General features: G+C 47.3%; 1 protein-coding gene across 1 annotated transcript in view; it reads right to left on the reverse strand.

The window, feature by feature from the left end:
- The window catches only part of COL13A1 (collagen type XIII alpha 1 chain), a 100,536-nt gene that overhangs the window by 26,851 nt on the left and 48,670 nt on the right, over positions 1 to 25,015 (reverse strand). The window contains exons 12-31 of the mRNA XM_061373938.1: positions 24,986 to 25,012; positions 24,862 to 24,888; positions 24,540 to 24,566; positions 20,525 to 20,590; positions 16,379 to 16,495; positions 15,845 to 15,886; positions 14,996 to 15,022; positions 14,222 to 14,257; positions 12,841 to 12,903; positions 12,203 to 12,229; positions 8,360 to 8,404; positions 6,601 to 6,633; positions 5,736 to 5,762; positions 5,041 to 5,103; positions 2,966 to 3,019; positions 2,438 to 2,524; positions 1,686 to 1,739; positions 1,434 to 1,478; positions 760 to 828; positions 176 to 199 (exon numbers count right to left, since the gene is read on the reverse strand). Coding sequence (XP_061229922.1) covers positions 176 to 199; positions 760 to 828; positions 1,434 to 1,478; positions 1,686 to 1,739; positions 2,438 to 2,524; positions 2,966 to 3,019; positions 5,041 to 5,103; positions 5,736 to 5,762; positions 6,601 to 6,633; positions 8,360 to 8,404; positions 12,203 to 12,229; positions 12,841 to 12,903; positions 14,222 to 14,257; positions 14,996 to 15,022; positions 15,845 to 15,886; positions 16,379 to 16,495; positions 20,525 to 20,590; positions 24,540 to 24,566; positions 24,862 to 24,888; positions 24,986 to 25,012 — 960 coding nt within the window. The remainder of the gene's footprint in view (positions 1 to 175; positions 200 to 759; positions 829 to 1,433; positions 1,479 to 1,685; positions 1,740 to 2,437; positions 2,525 to 2,965; positions 3,020 to 5,040; positions 5,104 to 5,735; positions 5,763 to 6,600; positions 6,634 to 8,359; positions 8,405 to 12,202; positions 12,230 to 12,840; positions 12,904 to 14,221; positions 14,258 to 14,995; positions 15,023 to 15,844; positions 15,887 to 16,378; positions 16,496 to 20,524; positions 20,591 to 24,539; positions 24,567 to 24,861; positions 24,889 to 24,985; positions 25,013 to 25,015) is intronic.

The following is a 25,015-nucleotide window of genomic DNA, read 5'->3' on the forward strand; positions in this document are numbered from 1 at the left end:
AAAGTGCCAAGACCAGAAGGCAAGATGAGCTCTTCCTTCAGCTGTCACCTGCCCCAACTTTAGCTCCCGAAAGCAAGAGCCAAATGTTTTAGCTGCACCTAAATTGTCAGGCCATCTGCTTAGGATGGACATATGGCTACTTGTTTAAAACCACGCAGCAAAGCTCAGAACTCACCATCAAGGCCAAAGTTCGTATTTCCTAAGGGAAGAAAAAGAAAATCAGAACGGAAAACAGCCATTGGAAAGCTAAGCTTTTTCACAGATGTAGTTTGCTCTCCACTAAGGTAACACTGGCCCAAATGAGCAAGGAGCCTACATAGTGAACAAAAGCAAAACCACAAGCTCTGAGCCCCATGGAGCTGTTATACTACGAGTTCACCTTTTTCCAAGTAGAAGTCAGGCTAATCCAGAGCTGGGCGCAGGCTCACTCACCGAACATCATCAGTGCACATTTCTGAAGAAGCTTTGCAGTCCTTTTATTCACCAGCTACCTCATGTCATGGGCCCACTCTTAAGAGGATTCACATGACCTCTACATCCACCAGTGTTAATGTATCAGCAAAGTAAGGTGAGCAAGTATTTACCAGAACACTATATGCAGTGAGCTGTGGGATAAAGAGGACTATGGAACAGCCAAGTACTTCCCTTTGCTGCTACTGCCAAGGAAGCAAATCTGCATTGTTCCTAGTTGTCTGCATCCCCTGGGAAACAGTAAAGCACCCAGCAGGCACCTAACGGCACAGAAGGGCAGTTGCTCACCTGGAGAGCTTCACTGATGTTACCATCGTAGTCCATCATTTCATCCTTCCCAGGCTCTCCTTTGGGGCCCTGCAAAATACCAGCTCTTTAGTCAAGGCCTGGGGATTGCCCTTCCCATGGGGTACTCAGAGCTGGTTCACTCTGAGAAAGGGGTTCTTACAAAGGCCTGTTTCATGAGCCTTCAGTTTTTAATTCATTAAACAAAGCTCTTAAAATCACATTTTATAGAGGAAACACTACGGAAGTGTGGCTACATAAGCCTAGACCATCACCATGCCATGATCATCAAATCTGGCAGAGGCCAGAATCCAGAAACTGGATTGTCAGATGTGGGTATGCAACAAACACCCTCCTACTGCCCTTTCCTGGTATGGCAAGGGCCTGAGTTCATACTGAGATGTCCAAATCCATATCCTCCTACAAATCAGTGGAGCAGTCACCTTGAAGTGGCTCAGAAGACTTTTATCTGCTAAGGTGGGGGTGTCTTCTGATGAGGATATGGAGTGGAGTAATGTCCTGTCTCAGACAATGCCCAGCTACACGAACATTTAGTGACAGTGGGAACACCTGTCAAGAAGGCAGAAGCCCAGTCTAGACTGTCAGTGTGGCCTCACTATCCTTAGACCCCTTTGAAGGGCCAAAACTCTTGAAGAGTGTACTGCAGGGACACCTACCCTTGGTCCCATGGGCCCCTGATCTCCTGGTGAACCAGGTTCCCCCTGTAACAAGAAAAACATGCTGTTAGCAAAGCCTATCCTTTCACTTGCTTGAACTCCAGGAATCGTTGTTCTCTGCCAGTTCTCTCAAGCACTCTGGGACTAGACAGCTAAATTTGTAAATGTCCCTTTTCAGCTAAGTTTTGTACACATAGGAACAAATTTGCAGATCCTGAACCTGGAGCTGGTTTGTGCAGAAGCGCTCTGTACCTTTTGCCCCTGTGACCCTGCAGCACCAGGCCGGCCAATGTCACCAGCTTCTCCCTGAGAGAAAGAGAAAAGGAAAGGGATGGAATCGTATTGCATAGAGTGGGTGTGATTCCACTGCTGGCTTTGCATTTCCAGGAGGAAGAACTGCCTCAGCTAAGTCTCCCGGCTGCGTGTCCCTTTCTCCTCGGTAATCCAAATCTCCTGCCATGACTTCACACTAGGTGCCCTTCTCTTCTACCCAGTACAGAAGGAGTATCCAGTGTAAAGGAAAGCACCAATTCAGAACCAAATAAGTGGACAGGAGAGCTGTTCCAAGTACATCTGAGACTGGAAGTTCTTGGCGTCCTTCGCCAAGGAGCAGGATTTAACTGCTGCTGCTCAATGAGGATATAGAAGAGGAAGGGGAGAGGAGACTCGGAGGGCCTCTGTCCTGCCTCCCTGTCTCCGTCCTGCCTCAAGTGACACAGGGAGTAGAGGCTGTCATTGATTCTGAGCAACTGGTTTCTCACAGAGCCTAGAGGGGAGTTATTTGAGCACAAGGAGAGAATTTTCTGCACAGAAACAGAGTTCACAAATTCTCACACCTTCAGCATTTAAAACAACAGAACCAAAACACTGCAGAACCTGATACCCCTTCAGAAGGTAATCAGAGGTAATCACAGATTAACACAACCTTTGCCCCTTCCTATACACCTTGTGTTCAGCACAGTCCCTCACAACACACAACTCACTGGAAGAAAAAAACCACTCACCTTTGGTCCAGGAGGCCCAGGCAGACCTGGAGGGCCAGGTTCTCCCTTACCTCCCACCAAGGCATTCTCAGCATTTCCTTTCTCTCCCTGTTTGCAAGGAAGACCAAGCCATATGTCAGTTCCATCTCTCCATCTCCATAATTTCACTTGCCAAACTGCTGGCTTAGACAGGGCTCAAGACAAGGTCTATCAGACCAGAAACATCACTTGCCCCAGAGCCACCAGCTCTCCAGGAACCAGGGCAATACTGTTCTGCCTGAGGCCTCCACCTAAGAGCCCTGCCAGCAGCCACAGCTATCGTAATCCCTTTGGCTGTAGTGCTGTTTATCGGTCCTTATTCCCTAGGGCCATAAAAAGCTGCCTATGGATAGACCTCATCCCCCAACCTCCAGTTTGAACACAACTTTTTTCTTCTCCTGTTGAAATTGAGCGGATAAAACCACCTGATAATGGGGTTTTGGCACATCTCCCTCTGAAGTCCCTCCACCCCCATCCCTCCTGAAATAAATAATCAGAGAAGATACAAACCTTGGTGCCAGGGAGTCCTGGCAGGCCAGGGTCACCAGCTCGTCCTTTCTCACCCTGTTGGCAAAACAGATGTTGTTGGGTCTGACTGCAGACTCTCCATCCTGGAGGAGCAGCCAAAGGCTGAGCTGCTTCTGCTTTCAAACCTTCTTTCTCTTCCCCAGGGGATTTTATTTTAGGCATAGATAAGGCATCCTGCAGCAATACCTGCTTAGCAGGGGAAATGTTTTCTCCTGCCCTTTTGACTATCTCTGCACATCATTGCCACTTTTCTCCAAAGGAAAGTGAGTGGAAAAGGGGTCCAGGATCCCTCACCGTGCATCTTCCTTATCACTCTGGTCTGCTAAACCCTTTTCCCTGTCAGTCCTTCAGCACAGGCTCTCCCCATTCCATATAACCAGATATATTGTTGCCCAGGGTGAATTTTAGTTGGAGGGCAGGACTTTTTCCATGCCCTGAGTTCAGCTCTTTTCACAGGAACTGTTCACTGCTTGAGTCCATCCCAATTTTCACCCCTCCTTATACCACTGTGAATTACACTGCTTTGTTTAACTAAGATCTCACAATCAACATTTCCACACGTCTTCCAAGGGGCATTTCCTGCTCCTGTTCCCTAACTCCAAATCCCAGTCTCATCATACTCTTAAGAAAGAGTGGTGTGGTGTTTTAGTTAGCAGCCAAGCTCAGTGACACATACTCGTTGTGAAAAGCAGTGAAAACTGGAGTGGCAAAAATGGCAAAGACAGGAGATGACAGTGTAAAACAATGCCTGGAGAGCAAGGCCTGCAGGCTGAGCCGCATGGGGCACCATGGAGTATGGAGGATGCCATTGGGCAGGAGCAATGGAGGGTATCCAGCATTCACTCGGTGAAGTGACTTTGCATAGTTTGCCGTAACATCTGGGTCATCTTTTGAACATCTGAGCTTAACTGTGCTGACATTAAATTCTATCCAGCCCATTACCTCAAGCTGCTAAACCCATGGTTTTCAGCTACAGTGTCCTGTTTGGGTGTCTGCATTTCGCCAGGACAGAGTGCTATCAGAGGTTTCTGCTACCATGAACAGCAAATGGATCATCGGAAACAGGTGTGCTCTTACCTGTAATCCTCACACCTCTAAGACTTAAAAACTTGTACAGATTACATAGAACAATTCAAACCTCTTTCCCCTAGCAGGTGCCTAGCTCTCTCTACAACAGCAGCACAATGGATCAGCAGGTTAGCAAAGAGTTCCTCCTGTTGCCTGCAGAGGCTGGTGCTGCACACTAGTCTCATCAGAACTCAAGGGCACACATCTGACATGCAGGGGACTTGCATCAATGATCCACGAACAGACATGCACTGGTAGCTCCATGGAAAATAATTAACTAGCAGCAATCTTATTTTTTTCAGGCAATTCTAGAGTGCAGTGACCCATTTCTTTAAGATAATTTGGCCTCCAGCCACCTGTAAGACCCCTACTCAGCTTTCCTCCCCTACCACAGCATGCACACTGCTGCCATAAATTAATGCTTTTCTCCTTGGAAAGAAGGAAAACATTTGCAGGACATTGTACCCAAAGCAAAGGGTTTGCCTTTGGTGTTTCTGTAAGGATATAGTATCTAATCCTGTCTCGGGCCTCTGTGAGTCCCTGATCCTGCCTTGCTCTGCTTTTGATATCCTACTTTTTATTCAAGGACTAGTTTTCCATACACATGTTCCTAATGGCTACTGAAAACATCTTGTGCTGCCTGAACAATAGTGTAAAGAAGCAGATTTCTGGAAGAGGGAGGCCAGATTACTGAATCCCTGTTTAGGCTGTTATTTCTGGAGTTAAAAGATGCAGCACTGTCCTTAATCATTCCCAGAGCAAGACTACATCCCAGGCATCTCATGCTGCCCTGCCTGCCACCAGCACCCCACCTCCTGCAAGCAGGAACACGCAAACACACTTCACCAAGGGGGCAAGATCCAGAAAAGGACACATAATCCTCTGCAAGCACAACAATGCCACACAAAGCAGGCTCCTGCCAGCTCCTGCTCGCAGGGAACACAGCACAGCACTGCCAGGACATCAAGCCCAAACACACAATGTCCTACCCGCTGCCCCTTCTTCCCTGGCAAACCTGGGGGGCCCATCCTCCCTGGGACTCCAGGATCTCCCTTTGTGGAGAAGAAAAGAGACAGAGAATGTGTCTGTTATATGGCTGTCGCATGCTGTAACATAACCCAGCGAGCCTCAAACAAGAGGTACCAGCTGTTCAGAAACCAAGCTGGCTGCTTAGTGATGGAGAGTGATGGGGTATTTTTGTACCATGCCCACCACAGGAACTCAAACCAGGTCATGCTAAACTGAGACAGGGGGCTGTGCAGGGCAGTTCATATGTTACATTGACAGATAAATAGCCCCCCTGTTTGGGAAGACTCCTGGTGGACACAGAAGTACTGGGAGGCAGAAGGGGACAAAGGAAGGAGGAACATACTTACTAAGCAAAGTGTGCTGTGCATATTTTGTGGAGTAGCGAGGAAAGGAAGAAGTCAGCTGGAAAGTATTCCCATAAATACAGACATGGGCAGGAGAAAGGGAATCTGTTTGCAGTATTGCCCCCCTCTTACTTGACATCACCGTATGCTACTACCATTTTGCCTACACTGGCAGGTATCATTAGGACCTGGATTTGGGCACTGGGAAGTACAGAGCCATTGCTCAGCTACCTCAGCTGCTCTGGGAGGGGAAAAAAAAATACACAAACCAATCAGAAGCGCAGGCTCAAAGCAAAACCTTCTCCAAATACCTTTTCTCCTGGAGTCCCAGGCTCACCCTGGTGAGGAAGAAACAAGAAAATAAAGTGAAAAAAATGGAAGAGAGGATAAAAATCCTGCTAGAGCTATCAGAGTGGAGGAAAGGACATTCATCTATGGAGGCCTTGGGTTTTAAATAAAGGCATGATGATACTCTAAATGCATACTAGTATTTATGCCTGGAGCTCAGTTTATCGTCATCAGCCAGCTGTAAGAAACTACTGCAAGAAACCAGCAAGGCTCAGACAAGTGGCTTTTATAAAACCAAACAACCATCTGGCAGTATTTTGAGAGAAGGTTTACCAGGTACAAGACAGCATAGTAAGACAAGACCCATCTCCAGCATTAAGGAATTCGCCTACTCACAGCTGTGTGTGCACAGCAACAGAGCAAGGCTGTGGTTGCATCTGGGGTTAGGGTGAGACTGTTGATACGGGATCAATGTGGCGTGAAGGAGGAAAACCATCCCCACCAACCCTGGAAATAACTTCTTTATTTCTGTCTTTTTTTCCCCAGCAGCTGGAAGAAATCTGGACACCAGGTCGTTGTCTTGGTGCACATCTTGGATCCCCAGGTAAGTTCTAGCCCCATGAGTCTGCACCTTGCCCTTTGCTCTGTTGCCATCCTGACACTGCTGCAGAGCACCTACCACGAGTTCACTCTGCTTAGAGAGTTACGGCCTATCAGAGGTGCTGCTGGAGACCGGTCTAGTATCTCTGCCAAACACAATAGCAGTTCTGATACTCCCCTTTAGTGGGAGCTGTCCGATCGTTTTCCTGTGCCTTACGATCTCCTAATTCCAGCCCTTGCTTTTAAGCGTGCCCTACTTAAGCCATTGCAGAGGAGTGTAAAACTCACCTTCATCCCTGCGGTGGCCACCCCAGGAGCGCCCTGGCAGAGAGAGAAAAGACAGGAACACCTTGTTTGAAATTAATCGGACACAAGCTTTTAAAAACAAAACAGTATCAGCCAAGTGGAAGTAAAAAGGAGAAATCCACATCTTTTCCATTCCAAAACTCAGCAGTAACGCTGTAACACCACACAGCACGCATCCTCCTTCCCTGTGTAAGTTGTTCACCTATGGTATTGGCTCTGCTTTCAAAAGTGCTCCTCTAAATGCAGACATCATGAGCACAACCCTGTTAAGACACCAGATTTCCACCACACACCCCCATCCCCCTCTCCCCCCATTTTAGTCCTGCAAGTGAAGCAAAGGCCAACAAGCAGAACAGTGTCAAATAACTGAAGAACGCAAACACAGAGGCCCAGACAACTAGTTCAGCACTTGATCCCAGACACATCATTTCAAGCACCCTGAGAAGGGCCAGCTCGTACCCCAGAGCATTGCTCTTGCTATTTCCCCTCATTCTGTTTTAAACAAACCCTGCAGTAAAATATTTTCAGCAAAGCTCTGATGCCAGCCACCTTAGGAGAAGAAAAGAGACTTCCAAGCACTGCAATAGAGGTGTCATTCTGCAGTGCAAAGCAAGCCACCGCCACGAAACCAGAGTCCAGCAATCTGAGAACCCTTAGGAGGCAGCTGCTCCCACAGGGACAGTCACATTTCCCTCGACAGCACTGATGCAAAAAACAGGTCTCCCCTATCAGCCCTTTGCTCTGAAATCTCTGTATGCCCTGTGTTAGTATTAGTTAGATCCTGGTGAAAGGTCCAGTTATAAAAGCAAATATGAGGGATAACAAAAGTCTAAGAAGAGGAGAGGAAGTGAAGTAGTGTTAGAAGTTGGGAAATGAAAGCGCTTGGGATGTAGCACATGAGGCAGAGGGGAGGACTGGGAGCCAAGTTCACAGTGAAAAGAGCTTGGAAAAGTTCAAACAAGGAGGACTGGGGAGCCAGAGAGCAGCAGGATCATACCTCTCAGCTTTCTGAAACAGAAATCAGGGACAAAGCTAAAAAACACAAGGACAGAAGATGGAAATCAGGGATTCTATGCAATAAACAGGGGGAAAAAAAGCATTCCAGATTCTCGCAGGGGTCAGTAGGTTTTTAGTGAATACAGGCTAGAGTCATGAAAGGAATTACGTGCAGCATTTGGCTTAGGTTAAACTTTCACAGTGCATGTGGGATGCCTGTTCCTCACTCTTCGGCCTTTAAATGGCAGTGAATGTGGATGATGTTATTCTCTAGTATTTATCTTGAAACTGCAGTGCACACACATGCAGGCTTGCTCACACACTGACCCTGATTCATTGCTGCATTAGTCCAGGTTCGCACTTGTATAACCCTACCAACGGCAGTGGGCCAACACAAGCTGCTGAAGGCTGTAGCAGTTGCTTGAGACCCTCAATTTACAAAACACCAATCCCCTAGAAACATCAGCAATTGGCCGCTCTCACTAGCATAAAGCATTAAGATCCTGATGTTGCAAGACATCATCAGACTGGGCATGCCATTTGCTTTGTAAAACAGTTCCCCCAACATCTCCTTTGTAAATTAGCCCCCCTATTTTGCAATTTTGAAGCAGAAAGATTTCAGCTGAGAATAGTAATTGACTAACAGACACACACACAAATCCAGATGATGCTTGTGCATCAGGGACAGTCAAGTGGTATAGGTGAGAACAGGCAGACAAGCATCACTGCACTGTTTACAAGGTACCTTAGTGCCATGTCTTCCTGGCAGGCCTGGCATGCCTCTTTCCCCCTGGAAGCAGAGCAAGAAACACAGAGAAAGAGAGAAAGAGAAAGGAGATGAGTCCCCCCATGGCTCTGTGAGGAGTGCCCAGGGCATAGGCTATGAGAAAGACTCCTGGGTGAGATAAGGCACAGCCCATTTCCCCACCTGACTCTCACCAAGCTGACTGCTCTGGCCAGCACCATTTCCTGTCACTGGTACCTCTCAAACCTGTTGTATACAGCAGGACTGACCCTGCTGGAGTGCCACAGCAACACTGCTGGGTACAAACTGCCTCTGTATCCTCCTACCACATACCATGCCATGGTATTCTGCAGAGCATGGAGTCACTCAGTCTGCAGTGACTATAGGACGAACAAACTTATCTGGAGAAAGGGTTGCCTTGTATTGTTAGCCTGAATTTTATCTGGTGATAACTGAAGAATAAAATATCTTCAGGCAATCTGCATACTGCTGTTACTTTGCTCTGGGTGTTTAGTCTTTGCTTGGAAGGGCTCTTCAGCAGGAATGTATGTACATGCTTTTTAAAAAGCACTTTTTTGGTAATGGTGTCACACTGTAAACTGCATTTTGTAAAATACTGTCTAACACCACAATATACATGACCTAGGCAGTGTGGGCACCTCCTACCCTATGCAGGATACTTAACTATGGTATGCTTATCTGTAAGAAAAATAAAACTATGAGTATGAATGCTTTGTACCGGAGAAGTGGGAACCCTCCCTCCTTCCCAATTGTGTTCCCTGATTTGTGTTTTGTTGGGGTTTTTTGTTGGTTATTTTATTTTATTTCTCTCAAGTGAGACCAAGCAAGGAAAATCAGTACTTTCTGCTGGGAGGCACCCCCACTGCTTGCAGAGGCTGGCCCCATAGAGCAGCCCCACATGTGAAAGTAATTCCCCATCCCAGAAACTTGCCTGGAAGAAATTGCCTGCCTGAAGAGCTGTTTAATTATTTAGCCCTGCAAAAGCAAAGCCACCTCAGAGAGAGGTAGCCCCTTACACGGGGCAAGTTACAGAGCAACCACCCTACTCTGCATTTTCCGATGATGGCTTCAGCTCACTTGCACAGCCCCCACTGGCACGGCAGGATCACACAGAGCTAATTAGAGAGCAGGACCAACAAACATGACACTGTACCATTAAAAAGCAGAAAGAAAACCTCAGAGGCAAACCCAGACACTAAGCAGGAAAAACAAGTCTCCAGAACATCTTTAAACCCTTGCACATTTGAAAGCTGTTGTAATACAGCACGTAGCTACTGGTCTGATCCTTCTGGGGTCCCCCACTGCCCTTTAGACATGCAGCAGTAGCCCACCAAAACCAACACTGGAGTGGTGTAGCCAAGCCAGAATCTGGGAAACACCACCAAAGGTGGATATGAAAGGCAAAATGCCCAGCACAGGTACCCACTGGGCTCCAGGAAGGCATTCACCAGCACTGCCCAGCTCTCTGAGCTTTAGACTGATGTAGGAAATACAACCCAGTCTATCTACAAGAGTTAGGCTGAACCCCTCCCATCCAACACAGAAAGCCCTCATACTTTCTTCCTTTACACCTAGTGTGTGCAACTTTATACCCACTGGGTACTAAACATAACAGAGCATGCCCCATGCTGATCAGCTCACTAGCAATACTGGCTATGGGTTGCCAATTACAACAGAGACCCTTCCAGTTTTGCTCCTTGCTGTAAAAGGCATATTGTGATGGGGCATATTGAGCAAGGCTGTGGGCAGTTTCTTTATTGCTCTTTCCTCAGAGCATGAGAAAAAGCCTCATCCTAAGGACTTAAAAAAAAAAAAAGAAAGAAAGAAAACATCCTCAAAGCTGAATGTGATGTCTGGGCCGGGTGGCAGAGAGTCAAATACTTATTCCAATTACCCAGGTGATTGATTTCACTGGTTGTCTAATGGGACACGGACACAGACCTCAATATGACCAAAGTACAGAATAAAATAGCTAAGAGAGAAACTGTGTTGTGTTGCATCTGACACTAGGTGGGGAGAGGCTATTAAAGAGCAAGGGGTCTATGTCAAACTAGCAAGTTTCTTCAGGCTTGAAATGTTCTTCACTGCCAGCAAAAGCAGTGATACGCTATGCAAGATTGGTCACTACAGCTAAATTACGAATCATAGTATTTGTCTGGGGCTCCTCAGAGAAGGCAGAATCTAGCCCAGGTAATTGGATCCAAAGGCGGAAGCATTAACAACCTTCCAGAATCCCAAGCAATCCTCCTAGGTGGGAGGATGACAGAAAGAAGCGATTTCCAAAGAGGAGAAATGCATGCATTGTCAGATGCCCAGGAGCAGCTACTGGGTGATGTCTGGCTTCTGATTTAAGGGTACCTCTGTGCTTCCCTTTGAATTCCTCTGAGCGAAGAAAGGAAGTCCAGAGGAAAGTGATCCTGACAATAACAATTGAAAGTCAGTGTGTGAAAGAACAGGCTACTTTGGCACTGGGGGGGTGCCCCTTTGGAGATGATTTAGTATCACAAAAAGCATGGCAGGTTTCATCTCCACTCTTTGTGAAGTGGGATAGTAAGGGCCCAAGCAGCAAGAGCATGTGTCCAGGGTCACCTTAAGTTGTTACTCTACATAGAACAGGGAAGGCTCTCACCTGTGGATGACCCTGAGACATCACTGGAAGACTTGGGAGACTTCCCCTTTGCCCAAATGAAGTGTTGATTAGTCCTTGTGTTTGCTAGCAGTGAAAAAAGATAGTACAAGCAAGCAGGGGTGGAACGCAGCTCCTCCTTCCAGCCTTTTCTCCCTCCCAAGCCATGCTCTAACTTCAGTCTTCCATCCAGTTCAGCTTACATTAAGAGAGAGCACTTGGCTGCTGAGGCAGCAGCAAACTCTGTCTCAAAACACGTGTTCTGGGTGCAATTCTGCTTTCACTTACACTGGCACAAACCTGAAGCAACACCTTTGTGCTCAATGGAATTACACTGATATGAAGATGGCCATGTGGAAACCTTCAGACTTCACATGCACCACAGTATTTCTGAGGAGAATCACTGCTGTTCTATTCAACCCAGAGCCTGCATTTCAAAACATTTCTTTAAACGTGATGTAACACATCCATGTTAAGTTCGGAAGGGACCTTTGCTGTCTTCAAATAGTCCACCCAGATGGAAAAAATATAGAAAATGTATATGCTGCATGATAAACGAGGTGTATGCCATGTACTAAATGCTTGAAATCTATGTGTCAGTGTTAATGCCTTTCAAAATATTACAGGACCAGCCTTTCTTCTTTAAAATGTATGGCATGACACAGTATGCTCTGACTGCCATGAACACTTGCCAGTGTTGTAATGTTTTAAGTACAGCCTACATTGAGTAATATACTTTAAATATACGGGTACAGTAAATTTCAGTCAAATAGATAACATCTGGGCATAGTCCATATGAGCCCGTAAAAAGTGTTCAGAAACAGATAGAAAAGCCTGGTGCCAAGCCTCAGCCTGAGTTGCAGAGTTTGAGTGGATTTGATGCGTCAGCTAACCAGATTTTATGAGGAAACCCCAACCTAGCCCATCAAATGGAGAGAAGTAACAAATCATTAGCAAGCTTCATAGTCAGAGAAATGCCTTTGGTAAGAATCAAATTCCACCAAATGGATAAAGGCTGCCTTTATTGCCTGAGCTTGGAGTGTCTGTCTGTGGTTAATCAGAGCACAGATGTGTACTCCATTAAATACCCCACAGGGCTGCCTTAGATCCAACTTCCTCTTACAATTTATCAGCCCAAGGAGCAGTATCTCCCAGATGATCTACCATGTTAGAAAAACCGTATTTCTCATGCCTACCTTTATGCCAGTGTCCCCTTTTTCACCCTGCCACGCGAAGGAGAGAAAGAGAAGAAACAGAGAGAAGGATGGTGAGCATAAAGAGAAATTGAGCAAGCAGTACAATTGTTACGAGAGCAGTAGAGAAAGTAGCTGAAAGCCGGAGTGTGTGACAAACACAACCCAGGCCTCCAGAGAGAACTGGCTCCTGATAATAACATGGTACCAGCCTGAACACTAGCTGCAGCCCACCCCTCCCTGGGTGGGCTAGAGCTCCATTGTTGGATGCTAGAGGTCACCCATACTAATGCTTTCCTACATGTTTTGAGTTGTAGACAAATCATCAAACCATTTCATGGACCAGAGTATCTTCATTCTCCCAGCCTTAATGCAAAGCCCTTAAAGGCTGGGTTAGTCTTTAACGGGGGCCTGTGCAGGGCTGAACCTGACCCCAGTTCTGGACAGGAGGCAATCACTGGCCAAAATTGCCCATGCTTTTTACATAGGAGTGAGTTTTTCTCTTTACGTGGCTCATACCAGTCTCTAGAGAACTGCCTCCAGCCCCTGAACTTCTTTATTCCTTTAGCATGTCTCTAAGCTTGTGTGCCACTTATCTGTTCTTGGGAGATGGCCCAAATGACTCTGAGTTTAAGGGTTACCTTGGGGCCAGTAGCTCCAGGGAGGCCATGTGCACCAGGCAGGCCTGACTCACCCACCTCACCCTGAGGAAGAGAAGAAAGAAAAAGGAGGAAGAAGCAAACACAGTGAGCAGCAAGAAAAGAAGACTGTGGACAGCCTGAAAGGTCAGCAAAGATGTCCCATACAGGGGCACCCACCACACACCAACCTACCATGTGGGTCTCTCTGGGAGAGGAGCACCATTCTGCATCAAGATATTTAGGGTGAGAAATAAATGGACTGAAGGGAGTGGTCCCACAATCCTGTATCACACCTTTGCTCAGCTCTTTACCCTCTTTTCCCTTTCCCCTGACCGACTCGCCAGGGAAGATCTTCTCCACTATTTTCATCCATTCCTTCCACCTTTCCCAGAGGAAGGTCACAACCTCAGGCTCATTCCTCTGGGATCAGTGCAGGCTCTTTGCTTGGTAAGTAAATTAGCCAGACAAGTTGTTTCATGTAAGAGGAGCTAATAGGAGAGGCCCTCACTGCGAGGTCATCACAGGGACCCCCTCACTGCTCCTGTGTGCTGAGAGCCACCCCCCCCCAGCACACACAGGACAGGATGGGCTCTTAATGGAAAAAACAACGGTTCACTGGAAGAAGAGGCAATAAATCGTGTCTGTCTGCAGGAGTGGGCTGTGGTCTGTGAGGGCTATAATTTCCACTTCCTGACATAACAAAAACTTCTCAGTTTATACAGAACTAATTAAAAAGCTCTCAGGTCTTGCCTTTTGCTCACAGAGCACCCGTAAAGCAATGTGGAGGTAACACAGGACATAGGACTCCTGCCTGCCGGGAACATTTGCCTTTCCCTTCTCCAGCTGACATCCCTTTAGTAGTACTCCCCATTCTCTCTCTCCCCTTTGATCTTTCCTTGTGTCCTTTCGCTGTCACTCTTTCTGTCTTTTCATTACACCCTCTGGACTTGACAACCCTGCTGTTAGTTAGCTGCTGCTGGAGATATTTGGGCATTGCCAGCTTCTGCCTTTTAACCTGGAGCAGGATTGACTCGTTTCTGATTTATTCCAGTGAGCAGCACATAGCCAGGGATTTGGCCCTTTCCAGTCTCTTGTTCAGGTCTGGATGCACAAGAGCCTTCAGCCTGGAAGTGGGTTTAAAGAGGCACACAGATGGGGAGATGCCCGGCCCATAGCTACTAGAAAGCTAAGGGTATCACTGGGTCCAAGCTTCTCCTAATGTGAGTGACAGCAGGGGATCTCTGTGCCAGTTACAGCCCTATGTCCAGCAGAAGGAGAGCTCATAAGAGGGCTCCGGAGGAGTCCACAGATTTGCATTTGTGACCCCACAAGGCATCAGTGCAGCTTAAATCATTAGACAATATTGCAGCTCCCCTCTTACCTTTCTGCCAGGGTATCCCTGAATCCCAGGGTCCCCCTACAAAAGGCAAAAAGACAAAAGAAAGTGAGGCTCGACCTGAGAAGGACAAATGCCTGCCCATTTCCCTGGGTGACGCTGGAATAGAAGGGCATTCCATGGGGAAAATTCACCTTTTGCTCAGAGTGACTCCACTAGGTTCCTGACCCTTCAGACCTGTGGGTCACTGTTACCTGCACTAGACTGAGCCCTAGCAGGAAAGGCACAACAAGCACTGGCAGCTGAACAACAGTGCCAGCTCTGTGCCTCAGCTCTGTGTTTCCCATCTCCTCACCCTGGGTACATATCTCAAATAAAAACAAATGGGGTTGGGTGGCAGCAGCTGAAAAACAACAACAACCACCCCCTCCTTCGCATTTTGGCAAGTGAATAAATGGGAAACCGTGGTGGAGTTAACAATAGCGTTGCAAAATCAGTTCCTGAAGCGCTGGTAAACGCTTTGAGAATGGAAGAAGCCAATAAAGCTGTGTGTGGCAAACAATTTTGCAAGAGGGGCTGATGAGGCGTGCCTTGCTCAGTCAAGATGTGACTCAGACATGTCGCTTGGATAAAACCCGTGAGTCAGCAATGGGCCAGGCCCCAAAGGCAATACCGAGCTGGGTTAGAAATCTTTCTCAGCTATTTGATGTAACCTCCTTCCCCCTCCTCCTCCCAACAAAATGTACACATATCTTGTTGCCAGGAGTGTCCACCTCTGTTTAGTATCTTTCTACCTCTAAGTGAGGCGAGATGTCTCACCTTTGGTCCAGGAGGCCCAGGTAAGCCCTGCAGATAAAATCATAACAAACACTGGAGTTGGCAAATGTAGACATTATACGGGCTGCAGGGTGGTGGGAGATGATGACTGGTTTGAAATGCCTCTTTATAGAGATGATTTGCACTGGTGAGCACAAACATCCCCCATCTGTTCTTCATGTAGATGAATACTGTCTTAACCCATATACACAAGTAAGTTCATGCCCATAGTGCTCCATCCCCCCAGGCCTGGTCTTGCTGAATCCAAAGGCCAAAAAGCTGCTTTGCCTTATTCATTGTGCTATAGAATATTTTCTGTTTCTTTGCATTTACTTGGGAAACTTGTTCCAAGCCCACTGTGCAGCTCTGGAGTAAATCAGGTGTCTGCAGCTTTCTCTGACAACGTAAATGGAGAGAACATATTAACAAACCACTTGTGTTTTAAAATCAGAAATAACTGAACAATTTACCTGATATGCACCACAAAGCATACCAGATATATGTGTATGTAAATGTAAATAAACACAATATCCATCCAGGAGCTGCTTTCCTGATGTGAGCAGATAGGAGAAAACCACTCTATACCACCCTTGATGTCGTCTGCTTATAGTAATTAAAATGTTTAGTGATCACATCTTTGGCTCCTCAGAGCTCAAAGACAGTTGAAGATGTTTACAGGATACCTGACCCCTATATTCTGTGTGGAGAGGTGCTTTTGGGGACAACACTTGCTTGTCCTGCTAGCAGGCCTTGAAAACTCTGAGATGGAAAACCCTTTCATGCTGCAGCAACTGTGGGGCCAGCATGTCATGTTTCTCCCTGCAGCTCCCAGGAAGGGTTTCTGGTACCCACCTTTCCATCTCTGCCAGGCTTCCCAGGTTCTCCAGCTATGCCCTGTTGGAAGAGAGAGGTACCTCAGCAAGATTTTCTGCTGTACCCTGCCATTCAGCAATGGTATTGTTTTAAACAGTGCTTCTGGTCTTGCCCTCCTTGGCTGCTTGTTACCAGCCTGAGAACAGGACAGAGGCAGGGCTTCAAAGGAGTCACAGGGATGCTTATCAGCCAGGTTTCTGCTGTGATCAGGACAGTTACACCCTTCATGATACTTCCTCCCTGTGTCCCTTTGCAGAGCTTGAGGAGGAGGAAATGAGCCTTGGTGTCACCCACTCACCCTTGTGTGTCCAGATAGCAACAATGCTGGGTGCACACCTCCACTCTCCCTAACGCTCCCCCTCCTTCCTGAGAACTTCTTCCTCCACACACATCCACATCCCCTACAAATCTCCTGTCTGTGGCTATCTTGGCTTCAGGAGAGGCAACAAAGGACAGAGAAAGTTGTGCCCTAAGGAAACAGGAAGCAGAAGGTTTTTTTGTAATTATACTTACAGGTGGTCCAATTGGCCCAGGCTGCCCTGGGATTCCTTCAGGTCCAGCCGGTCCAGCCGGCCCTGGTGGACCAGGAGGGCCTGGGGGACCTTGGATTCCTGCTTGTCCTTGTTCACCCTGTGGTTTGTTAAAACAACGGGTTATGAGCAGGCAGAGCAAACCTTTCACCCCACCAGCCCAGAGGCTCAAAGCAGGTCAGACTGGCTGAAGCAGAAGAGGTAGAACAAGTCCCAGGTTAGTGCTAGAAGAGGTTTCCAAGAGTAAGGGAGAGACCTGCTGAGGATGGCCAGGCTGCCTGGGCAGCAGGAGCCACCACCCTACAGTTCGCGAAGACATCTGAGGCCACCTTGTTAGACCTCTCTTTAAAAGGGATCTACAGATGACTGAGCAGTTCAAAGAGATCTTTTTCTCCATTCAGTCAAGTACAATTTATAAAGTCATGGACAAACATCTCCTGAGCTTCTCAGGAGGCTTTCCAAAGCACTTGACAGTCATATGTGAAGCAAAGCCTCCCGTGACCACCCTGGCACTTCCAGGCAGAACCACAGTGTCTTACCTCAGCCTATTTTTTTCCCTATGCTATATTTGTTGGACAAATATATCCCTTTGTTTTGCCAAGGACCAAAAGTAGAAATGCCACGAAGCCAAAAGAAAATAACACGATCATCACGGCATTTCTGGAGCCTGCCCAGAACAGGCCTATGTACACCAGGCAGAGCCTGGTTCTGTAAGATTTAACAAGCTAGCACATGCAGAGTCACCTGCCATTTTAAGCTCCCTGAAATAAAGCTGTTTCAGCCGGTTCCTCCCCAGACCCTTCAGTAGCCATTTGGTGGCTGTGGCTCATGCCTCAGCAATGTCATCTGGCCCAAAGGACCTCGTCTTGGGATCAAGCGGCGCTGAAGGAGACAGTGGGTTGGAAGCGCCACGTTTGAATACCAGACTGCTGATCTATAATTGATGAATCCTAAGGCACTGCAGCACCCATGCTAAGCTGTTAGTCTTGTGGGCTCCCCTCCCACTCCCCCTCCCTAGATAAAATACCATGACATCCTACTGGTGGAGACCCAATTTAAATTTGAAAACCTCTCCCGGGTGGATCCACGGGAAGCTGGATGTCAAACATGGTTGTTTCTCAATTATAAATCAATGGGTGTGCAGTTGGGTCTCTGCTGCATTTATCCTCTATACAGCCTTATACACTGCTACTGGGTAAAACTAAGTCTGCTCTCACGCACTTGTGTGTGCAGGAGAATGCATGAAATCTGTCCCCTGTGTGTGTTCCTACCAAGTGTGCTCTTTATCCTGGCTGCCTTTGGTAAAATACACAGATACAGGGATGTTTGTTCTATTTATAATGATAAATGAAAGTAATAAGCTGCAAATTTCATCCCTTCTGCCATGAGTTCTATTTAAAATTTCCAAAACACAGGCTAGGCTCACAGGAAGTTCAGTCATGTGGAGCAAGAGCCCTTCTCCGTGGGAGAGACACCACACTGCCAACAACCCACAGCCTGTGCTGGGAAGCCTGCTGGGCCAGGCAGGAAAGGTGCCCTCTCTTTTCCCTGTTTTGTAAGTGGATCCTGGCTCACCCTGTGGCACATGCAAGGGGATACAGGATCCTTCCGGAGCTTCCCTATCCTCCATACTCAGTGCTATTTAACTGTCCTGTAAATGGTCTCACTGCTTTTAAATTTCTGAGGGAATTTGCATCCAATGAAGACAAGACGTTTGGAGGGCACTGGAGTGTATTTCTAGATTTCTTCTTGCGCTGACCTTGCAGCCCAGCTTCAGAGATTTCACTCCCATTGCATCTTACATCACTCCCATCAAGGGTGCACTAACAAGTACATGCATATTACAGCACCCCCACCATGGGAAGACAACGGAGCTTTTCCTGTCTCTCATTGATTCTCCCTCCTCTATTCCCATCTCAGCTACTCTCTGTCAGCCCAGTCCATGCTCCAGATTTAGGACATTATAACACAGCATAGGGCTGTGAAGGGGTGCTGGCACCCTGGCAGGGTACAGGGAGATGTGGAGAGCAGGAGCCCTGCCCCAGCACAGGGAGCAGCTGGAAGGAGCTCACCCAAACTCCCATTTGCATTGCCTTCACTTTGCTGCCTTGAACAGAGTGTGCTTTGTCTAAGTGAGTGCCTGTCCATGCAGATTCCTAAACATGCAAAATGTTATTATCACATCATTATACTCTTACTAATGTATTCAGCACAAAAGGACCACCACAGGTCTAACCGGATGGTAAATGGATACAGTAAATTGGAGATCAGGTGTCATTCTCGTCAGGTGTCTCCAGGCTGAGAGAGCTGAGCTTGTTCAGCCTGAAGAAGAAAAGGCTCTGGGGAAACCTTAGAGCAGCTTCTGGTGCCTAAGGGGACCTACAAGAAATCTGGAGAAGGACTTTTTATAAGGACATGTAGTGACAGGACAAGGGCTTTAAACTGAGAGGGCAGGTTTGGATTAGATATTATGAAAAAAATACTCACTATGGGGGTGCTGAGGCACTGGAACAGGTTGCCCAGAGAAGCTGTGACTGCCCCATCCCTGGAAATGTTTCAGGTCAGGCTGGGTTGGTCTTTGAACAACCTGGTCTAGTGTAAGTGATCAGTGACCATGGCAGGAAGGCTGGAACTAGATGATCTTTAAGGTCCCTTCCAACCCAAACCATTCTATGACTCTATGATTCTATACTATTAGCTATTAACTGGAGCTATTTTTCAGTTCTTTTAAACACCGTTTAGCAACCCTGCTTCAGGCCCAGCAATGCAATGCTTGCTCGTCCTCCTAACACAGGTCTACACTCAGCCCGTGTCTCTGCTAAGCCTAAGCCTTTGGGCAAAGCCCTCTTGCTGATGTGCTTAAGGACAGCAGCAGCATTTTCCCCTCTCAGACACGGTGCTAACATTTATTTTGCAGCCTCACATATTTTCTTAGTATTCATACGTTGAGCTCCTGGAATTGCCAGGTGCTGGCAGATCTGTAGGAGTGGATTACACTTTGTTACACTTAGAGAATGAATACAGCAACAGCAAAACCAATCATGGCAAAATTCTCCAGTGAAGTTACCCTCTGGGGACAGAGGGAATTTGCAGCCCTGGCTGACAACAGGACACAAGGCAGCTATTCAAGTTTCCCACTTCATCCTGGATACGAACATCAGCTTTCAAAGCCTTCCCAAGAGGTCAGTCGTTGGCCTGGCTCTCCAGACTGTCACTTTGAAGGCTGACCAGAGCAATCCATGGGGCTTTGTGTGTTGCAAACACTGAATCGATAGAAACTGAATTGAGACCAGAGGCTCAAGTGATAAGGTCAGGACTTTGCCAGCACTGGGCAAGGACTAGGCACCTCGTGGTAAAGGCCTGTAGTGCAGATGGCAGTTCCCCGCTAGCATCTGACTGTCTAGACAGGCAGCAGGGTGACAAAACCAAGCCACTTAATAGAGGGTGCCCAGCACACTTCAGTGGGGTAATTACAGTGGTTTGTCCACACGGGAAAGTTAATCCCAATTGATGAACGAGGGAGCTCAAAGTGGGCTCATTAAAAGCCACATGAACTCTGACTATGGACACTCTTATTCACTCTTCATATGTCTGTAATTCATCTTATGAATTCATTCCCAAAATAAACTAAACTAAACATGAATTATGGCCCTGGAAACCAAAATAAATGTGTTTACACAAAGATTTAATGCAACTTAATGAAACCATTATAACAGCTTATTTAAACACATTTTCCCAAGTGTCTCAGACTAGACTAGCCCATAGAAGAAGTATTTGCCTATTCATTCATCTCAGTTAAGTTTCACAGACGTTAGCTGCATTTCAGCAAGAGGTTTCTAACCTCTTCTGAAGATTGAATATGCAGGAACTGACTCCATAATGTAGGAGGCTGCTTGTTGACAGTCTGAGAACAGTTTCATGGCCCATTTCTTCTAGTTTAGAAAACTGGCTTCACTGGACTCCTTTTTAGCCACATTATCACAGCAAAGATTTCCCCTGCTTCAAAGAAAGTCCCTCAGCTCTGCCTGAACCTCTTGGAAAGCCCATGTAGGTAAGAAAGACAGGTAACAATCTAATTAATTGCAAGCATTGGGGTAAGCTTAGAAACAGGCAACGAGGAGAAATCTACCTGGAAAGTGCGTCTCTTTATGACCGGAGGTGGAGCCAGCCGCACTGAATTGAGGAGAGGCAACAGCTGAAGAAGATCAAACCAGAAGATTGCAGCACAAAGAAGGCCGTTAGGGCACCGAGAGTCAGAGAGCAGCCAGGGGAGAGAACAGAGAAGAGGGGAACAGAGAGATTGCTGTAAAAATACCCACCCACAAGAGCCATGCACGGAGGGTGCACAGTACAGGTACCTGCCAGCAGACCTCTGAGCTCCTCCGTGCCACGCATTGCTCACAGGGGGGGACCTGTCACGTGCCAGCACTGGCAAGTGATGCTGCACTTGCCAACCTGATGCTCCCACCACATAGAGCTTTTACTGCTTTTCTCTGGAAATTAAACTTGCCTGGGGGTGAGGGTTGACTCATCTCTACTGATCTCCTCAGGCAGTATTTACTACATGACATCCCCCCACGGGCTCTGCTAAACTCCCTAGTGACAGGACTGTTCCTTTTAATTTCTCAACATCAGATTTGAGGCAACTATCAAAATGAAAATTTTCTTCAAATTTTCCAAGTGTGATTTCCTTTCTATCCATATTTCATTACAAAAAAACACGTTTTATCTCCAGGCATCACCCTTCTTCCAGGGGTAGGAGTGAAGAAAGGGTAGAAGGGGTCAACAGAAGGCACCAGGGCCAGCATGTGGTTCATTTAGCTGGGTTCATTCTATCATGGCCACAGGAAAAGACTAGGCCTTGGTGTCTGAGTCCTAAGCAGGGTATTGCTTTTGAAGCCTATGCTTTGCTTTTCCTTGTGTAACAGTAATATCATCCTCTGACTGCTTATAGATAGGAATGCTGCCTTAGGGCACAAAGCTGACCTGGACACACAGAAATCAGATGCACTAAAGCTCAGAAGCATCTGTTCATCCTTCTGCTGTATCTAGTTTCCACTTACATGCATGCTCCTGTCACCCTGGCACCCACCATGCCGGCTCCAAGCCCAGGAATGCTCCTCTGGACAGATCCACTTTCCTGTTCCTATCAGTTTTCCATTAAAGCTGCTCTTGATTTACACAGGGAAAAGATGCTTTCTATGCTCAGACACAAAAATGTGCCCCTGCATGCAATGTTTCCCCATGTGAGCTGTGCACTCAGATCTGAGAGGTGTGCCCACAGGTTTCCCACCACAGCAACCATACGCACTGAAAAAGTGCACTTTAATCACTTGAAACACTGTTCTTCATGTTTGCAGTGAAAGTAAGGACCCAGTCCTATTGCAAAGTGAAGCAGCAACCCAATATTGCAGCACTGCTGCCCTGTGATCAGGCAGTTATGTGCAAATGCGATGACCCAGACAGCCACAAGCTATCACAACAGAAGGTGCTGGAAATGCAGCTACCCTGATTTTATCTGAAGGAAATCCTTCTCTTTCTAAAAGACAGTGCAGGAGGCCCCATAGCCCAGGAGAGCATGTGGGACTGTGTTAATCTTCTCAAGGGAGATGCTGCTGTAAATCCCCACACCTCTGTGCTAAGTGTACTTAGCACATCTGTGCGAGCGACCCAGACCCAGCCGAGCTGGCTTTACCTGGCTCCTCAAGTGCTGAAATACTATGCAGCTTACAGAGAAGCAGGGAGGATGCTGGAAAGGATAAGGAGGAAAGTGGAGAAAAGCAGTCCTGAAAACAGAGGTGAGACAAGACCCAGCAGTGGATTCAGGTGCAAGTGGGAGATTTTAGAGAAGAAACCTGAAGCTTCTTCCACACAGCTCCTGCCCTGCCCCTTCTATGTCTCAATGGCAAGCTTTCGTCAGAAGACAGCATGTAATATTGGATCCGCATCCTCGAGCCTTTGCATCAGAACTGGGTCCCATCAGATCGTTACCCACAAACCTTCAGCGTAAGGATCTGGTTAGAGCGCAGGGCTGCAAGGGTGGTACTTAGATATTCCTAGGGAACAGCGAAGACACATGACACAAATGGGGTCAGTTAGACACACAGCACTTCTGAGAGCACATGGAGCATGTCTGATCTCCCATTTCCCTGAGCTGAGTGCCCTTCATCAGGGCAGCACTTCGAAGCACCTCACGCAGCCACACAGAATGTGTAGCCACACTACCAGGTTCATCCCTCACAGCAGTGCAGGCTGTACAGGCTCACTCAATAAAAATAGGAAATCACAACAAGAGGCAATCCGTATGTCCTAACCTTATATTTCCTTCCTAAGAAAACAAAGGCAAAACAAAACTGAAACAACATCCCTGGATTTTCAGGATGCCGGATTTCATTTCCTCACTCAGAATATCTGACAAAGGACTTTGCCAACCAATAAAGCAAGTGCAAATTGAAATTCAGTCAAATGTGTAGCATTTTTACAACAAAGCTCATCCTCATTTTGATTCTGGGAGGAAGAGAGAGAACTGCACCTCTGTTGCTCTTTGTGCCTCAGCCTCCATGAACTTGCAGTCTGTGACCAGACCCTTCAGAACTGCCCACCCTTGAGCTGATCTGAGGACAGTCACCCTTCCTCTGAGCATGCTTCTGCCTTGCAACAACTCGTGGGCTTTTTAAAATGTTGAGCTTGCTGCTTCATGAGACCAGAAGTATCTCCAGGGAAACATCGCTAGGCTTTGCTGGGATGTGGGGCTTTGCACTCACCCTTTCCTCACTGCCACAGCCCTGCAGTATGTCACCCTGCGTGCCTACAACCCCAACCCCAAACCAGCGTGCCTTTGCCCCCAGGCATGAGCCTGGCTACTCCCAGTGATGTACAAGCTGCATCTCCATTTCCCAGTGTTGCTGCAGGTCCTGAGGCTGTTTTTCACCTTGAGCACTGAGGACAGCCTAGGCCAAGGGCTGTAACGGGAAGCCAGGACACTACTCCGGTGAGCATTGTTGTTAGCTTCTTTTTAACATAACAATCTAGTGAGCCCACTAGCCTAAATAAACACAGCTGACCAGCTATTATTGTACTGGGACTGGCACAGACCAATGGCTCCCTTCTGTCTTGCTGCCAGCTGAGCTCTCTCCTGTCTTTGCTGCTTGGAGCATCCAGGGCCCTGCTCCCTCAGGGCCAGGGACCAGAGCCCACCTAATTGTTCAGAGGGCCATCAAAATAAACAGAAAGCCCTTAAGCCTATCTCCCTGTACACCCAGATTACAAATTCCAGCTGCTTCATATGATGTTGTTCCAATGCATTTCCAGTGGATTTTCAGCGCTCTGGTTGTTTTTAGAGCTGGTTAAATTTTACCACTGTAATCCCCTCAAACCCCGTGATGTACTTTCTTCTCTCTTGGCTGTGGTACATGCCAGCCAGTCCAGGACAAAGAGGCAAGTGGGGCAACATCCTGGCTTTTGTTAAACTGTTGCCAGCATCAACCCTCCTTCTCTGTCTCTTTGCAAGCAGAAAGCCCACCAGCCTGGGGACTGGGTATGGGCACCAGCTCATCAGGAACCAGCCAGAGCACTGTGGTCAGGGGCGATCAGGGTTATTTTTGGCAAGGAAGCACGACCCTTCCCATTGCCTCTGTGGAGGGCTGCAACCAGCATGAGAGAGAAGAAAAAGGAAGTAATGATGATAGATTTTCCCCAAGGTCCGCAAACGACATACTGCTCCTGGCCACACACCTGCAGTGGAGGCTGAGGAAGCAGGACAGAGACGGTGCAGCAACACAAGGCGTGAGTGTGCTCACTCTTTCAGAAATCCCAGGTTTCGTTGGGTTTTGGGGTGAGGACACAGACCTTCCCTGCTCTGGCACAGAACCATGGGAGGGTCTCAAAGAAGCAGCAACAGCACCATTTAGCTGGGGGTGAGCCCAGTGGCCAGGAACAGACCGGAGAACCAACACCCCTCCTGGAAAACCTTATCTGCTGCTTTTCTGTGAAACACTTCAATCAGCCAAGCACTGCCCTCAGGGCCCAGGTGATGCATCTTGTTAATGAAACGACCTATATTTCCAACAAAAAAGCCATCCAAACAAAGGAGGATTAACATGCAGGAAGGTATGGGGCAGATGATAATAACGCTAATTACTTACCCTGTGCGGGTACTCTGCACACTGACCCTGTGAAAGAATGGGATTAAAAGGAACGAGTTTAAACCATGAACAGAGAGCACCAAAATAGACACATGGGATCAGACCCAGATGGTGTAAATAATTGTGACTCTACTGAATTCAGTGCAGCTATACCAATTTGTACCCAGCAAGCATTCTGCCTCCTGTCCCTTTAGCCCCAGAGCCCTATGTTCTTGCTGCATTTCTTAGCCATTCAGTCAGGCTGATCAGCACCAACTCCAGTGAGTTCTTTCCTTCCTCACATTTTACATTTAATTTTCAACATATCTCTCATTAAAGTTACCTTTTCTCCTTTTTGTCCTGGGGGCCCCTATAAAAGAAAAGTGATTAAAAAGTCAGTAAATTAGGAAGTTCAGTTCATGCGAGATGAAAGGGATTAGGAGGAGGTGTGATTGCAAGATACTTACGGGTTGTCCCCTGGGACCTGCAGCACCCTT

Source organism: Neopsephotus bourkii, unplaced genomic scaffold (assembly GCF_033783945.1).
Source record: "Neopsephotus bourkii isolate Nb327-2 ecotype Australia unplaced genomic scaffold, CSIRO-AGI_Nbou_v1 NB_1634, whole genome shotgun sequence".
NCBI classification, from domain to species: domain Eukaryota; kingdom Metazoa; phylum Chordata; class Aves; order Psittaciformes; family Psittacidae; genus Neopsephotus; species Neopsephotus bourkii.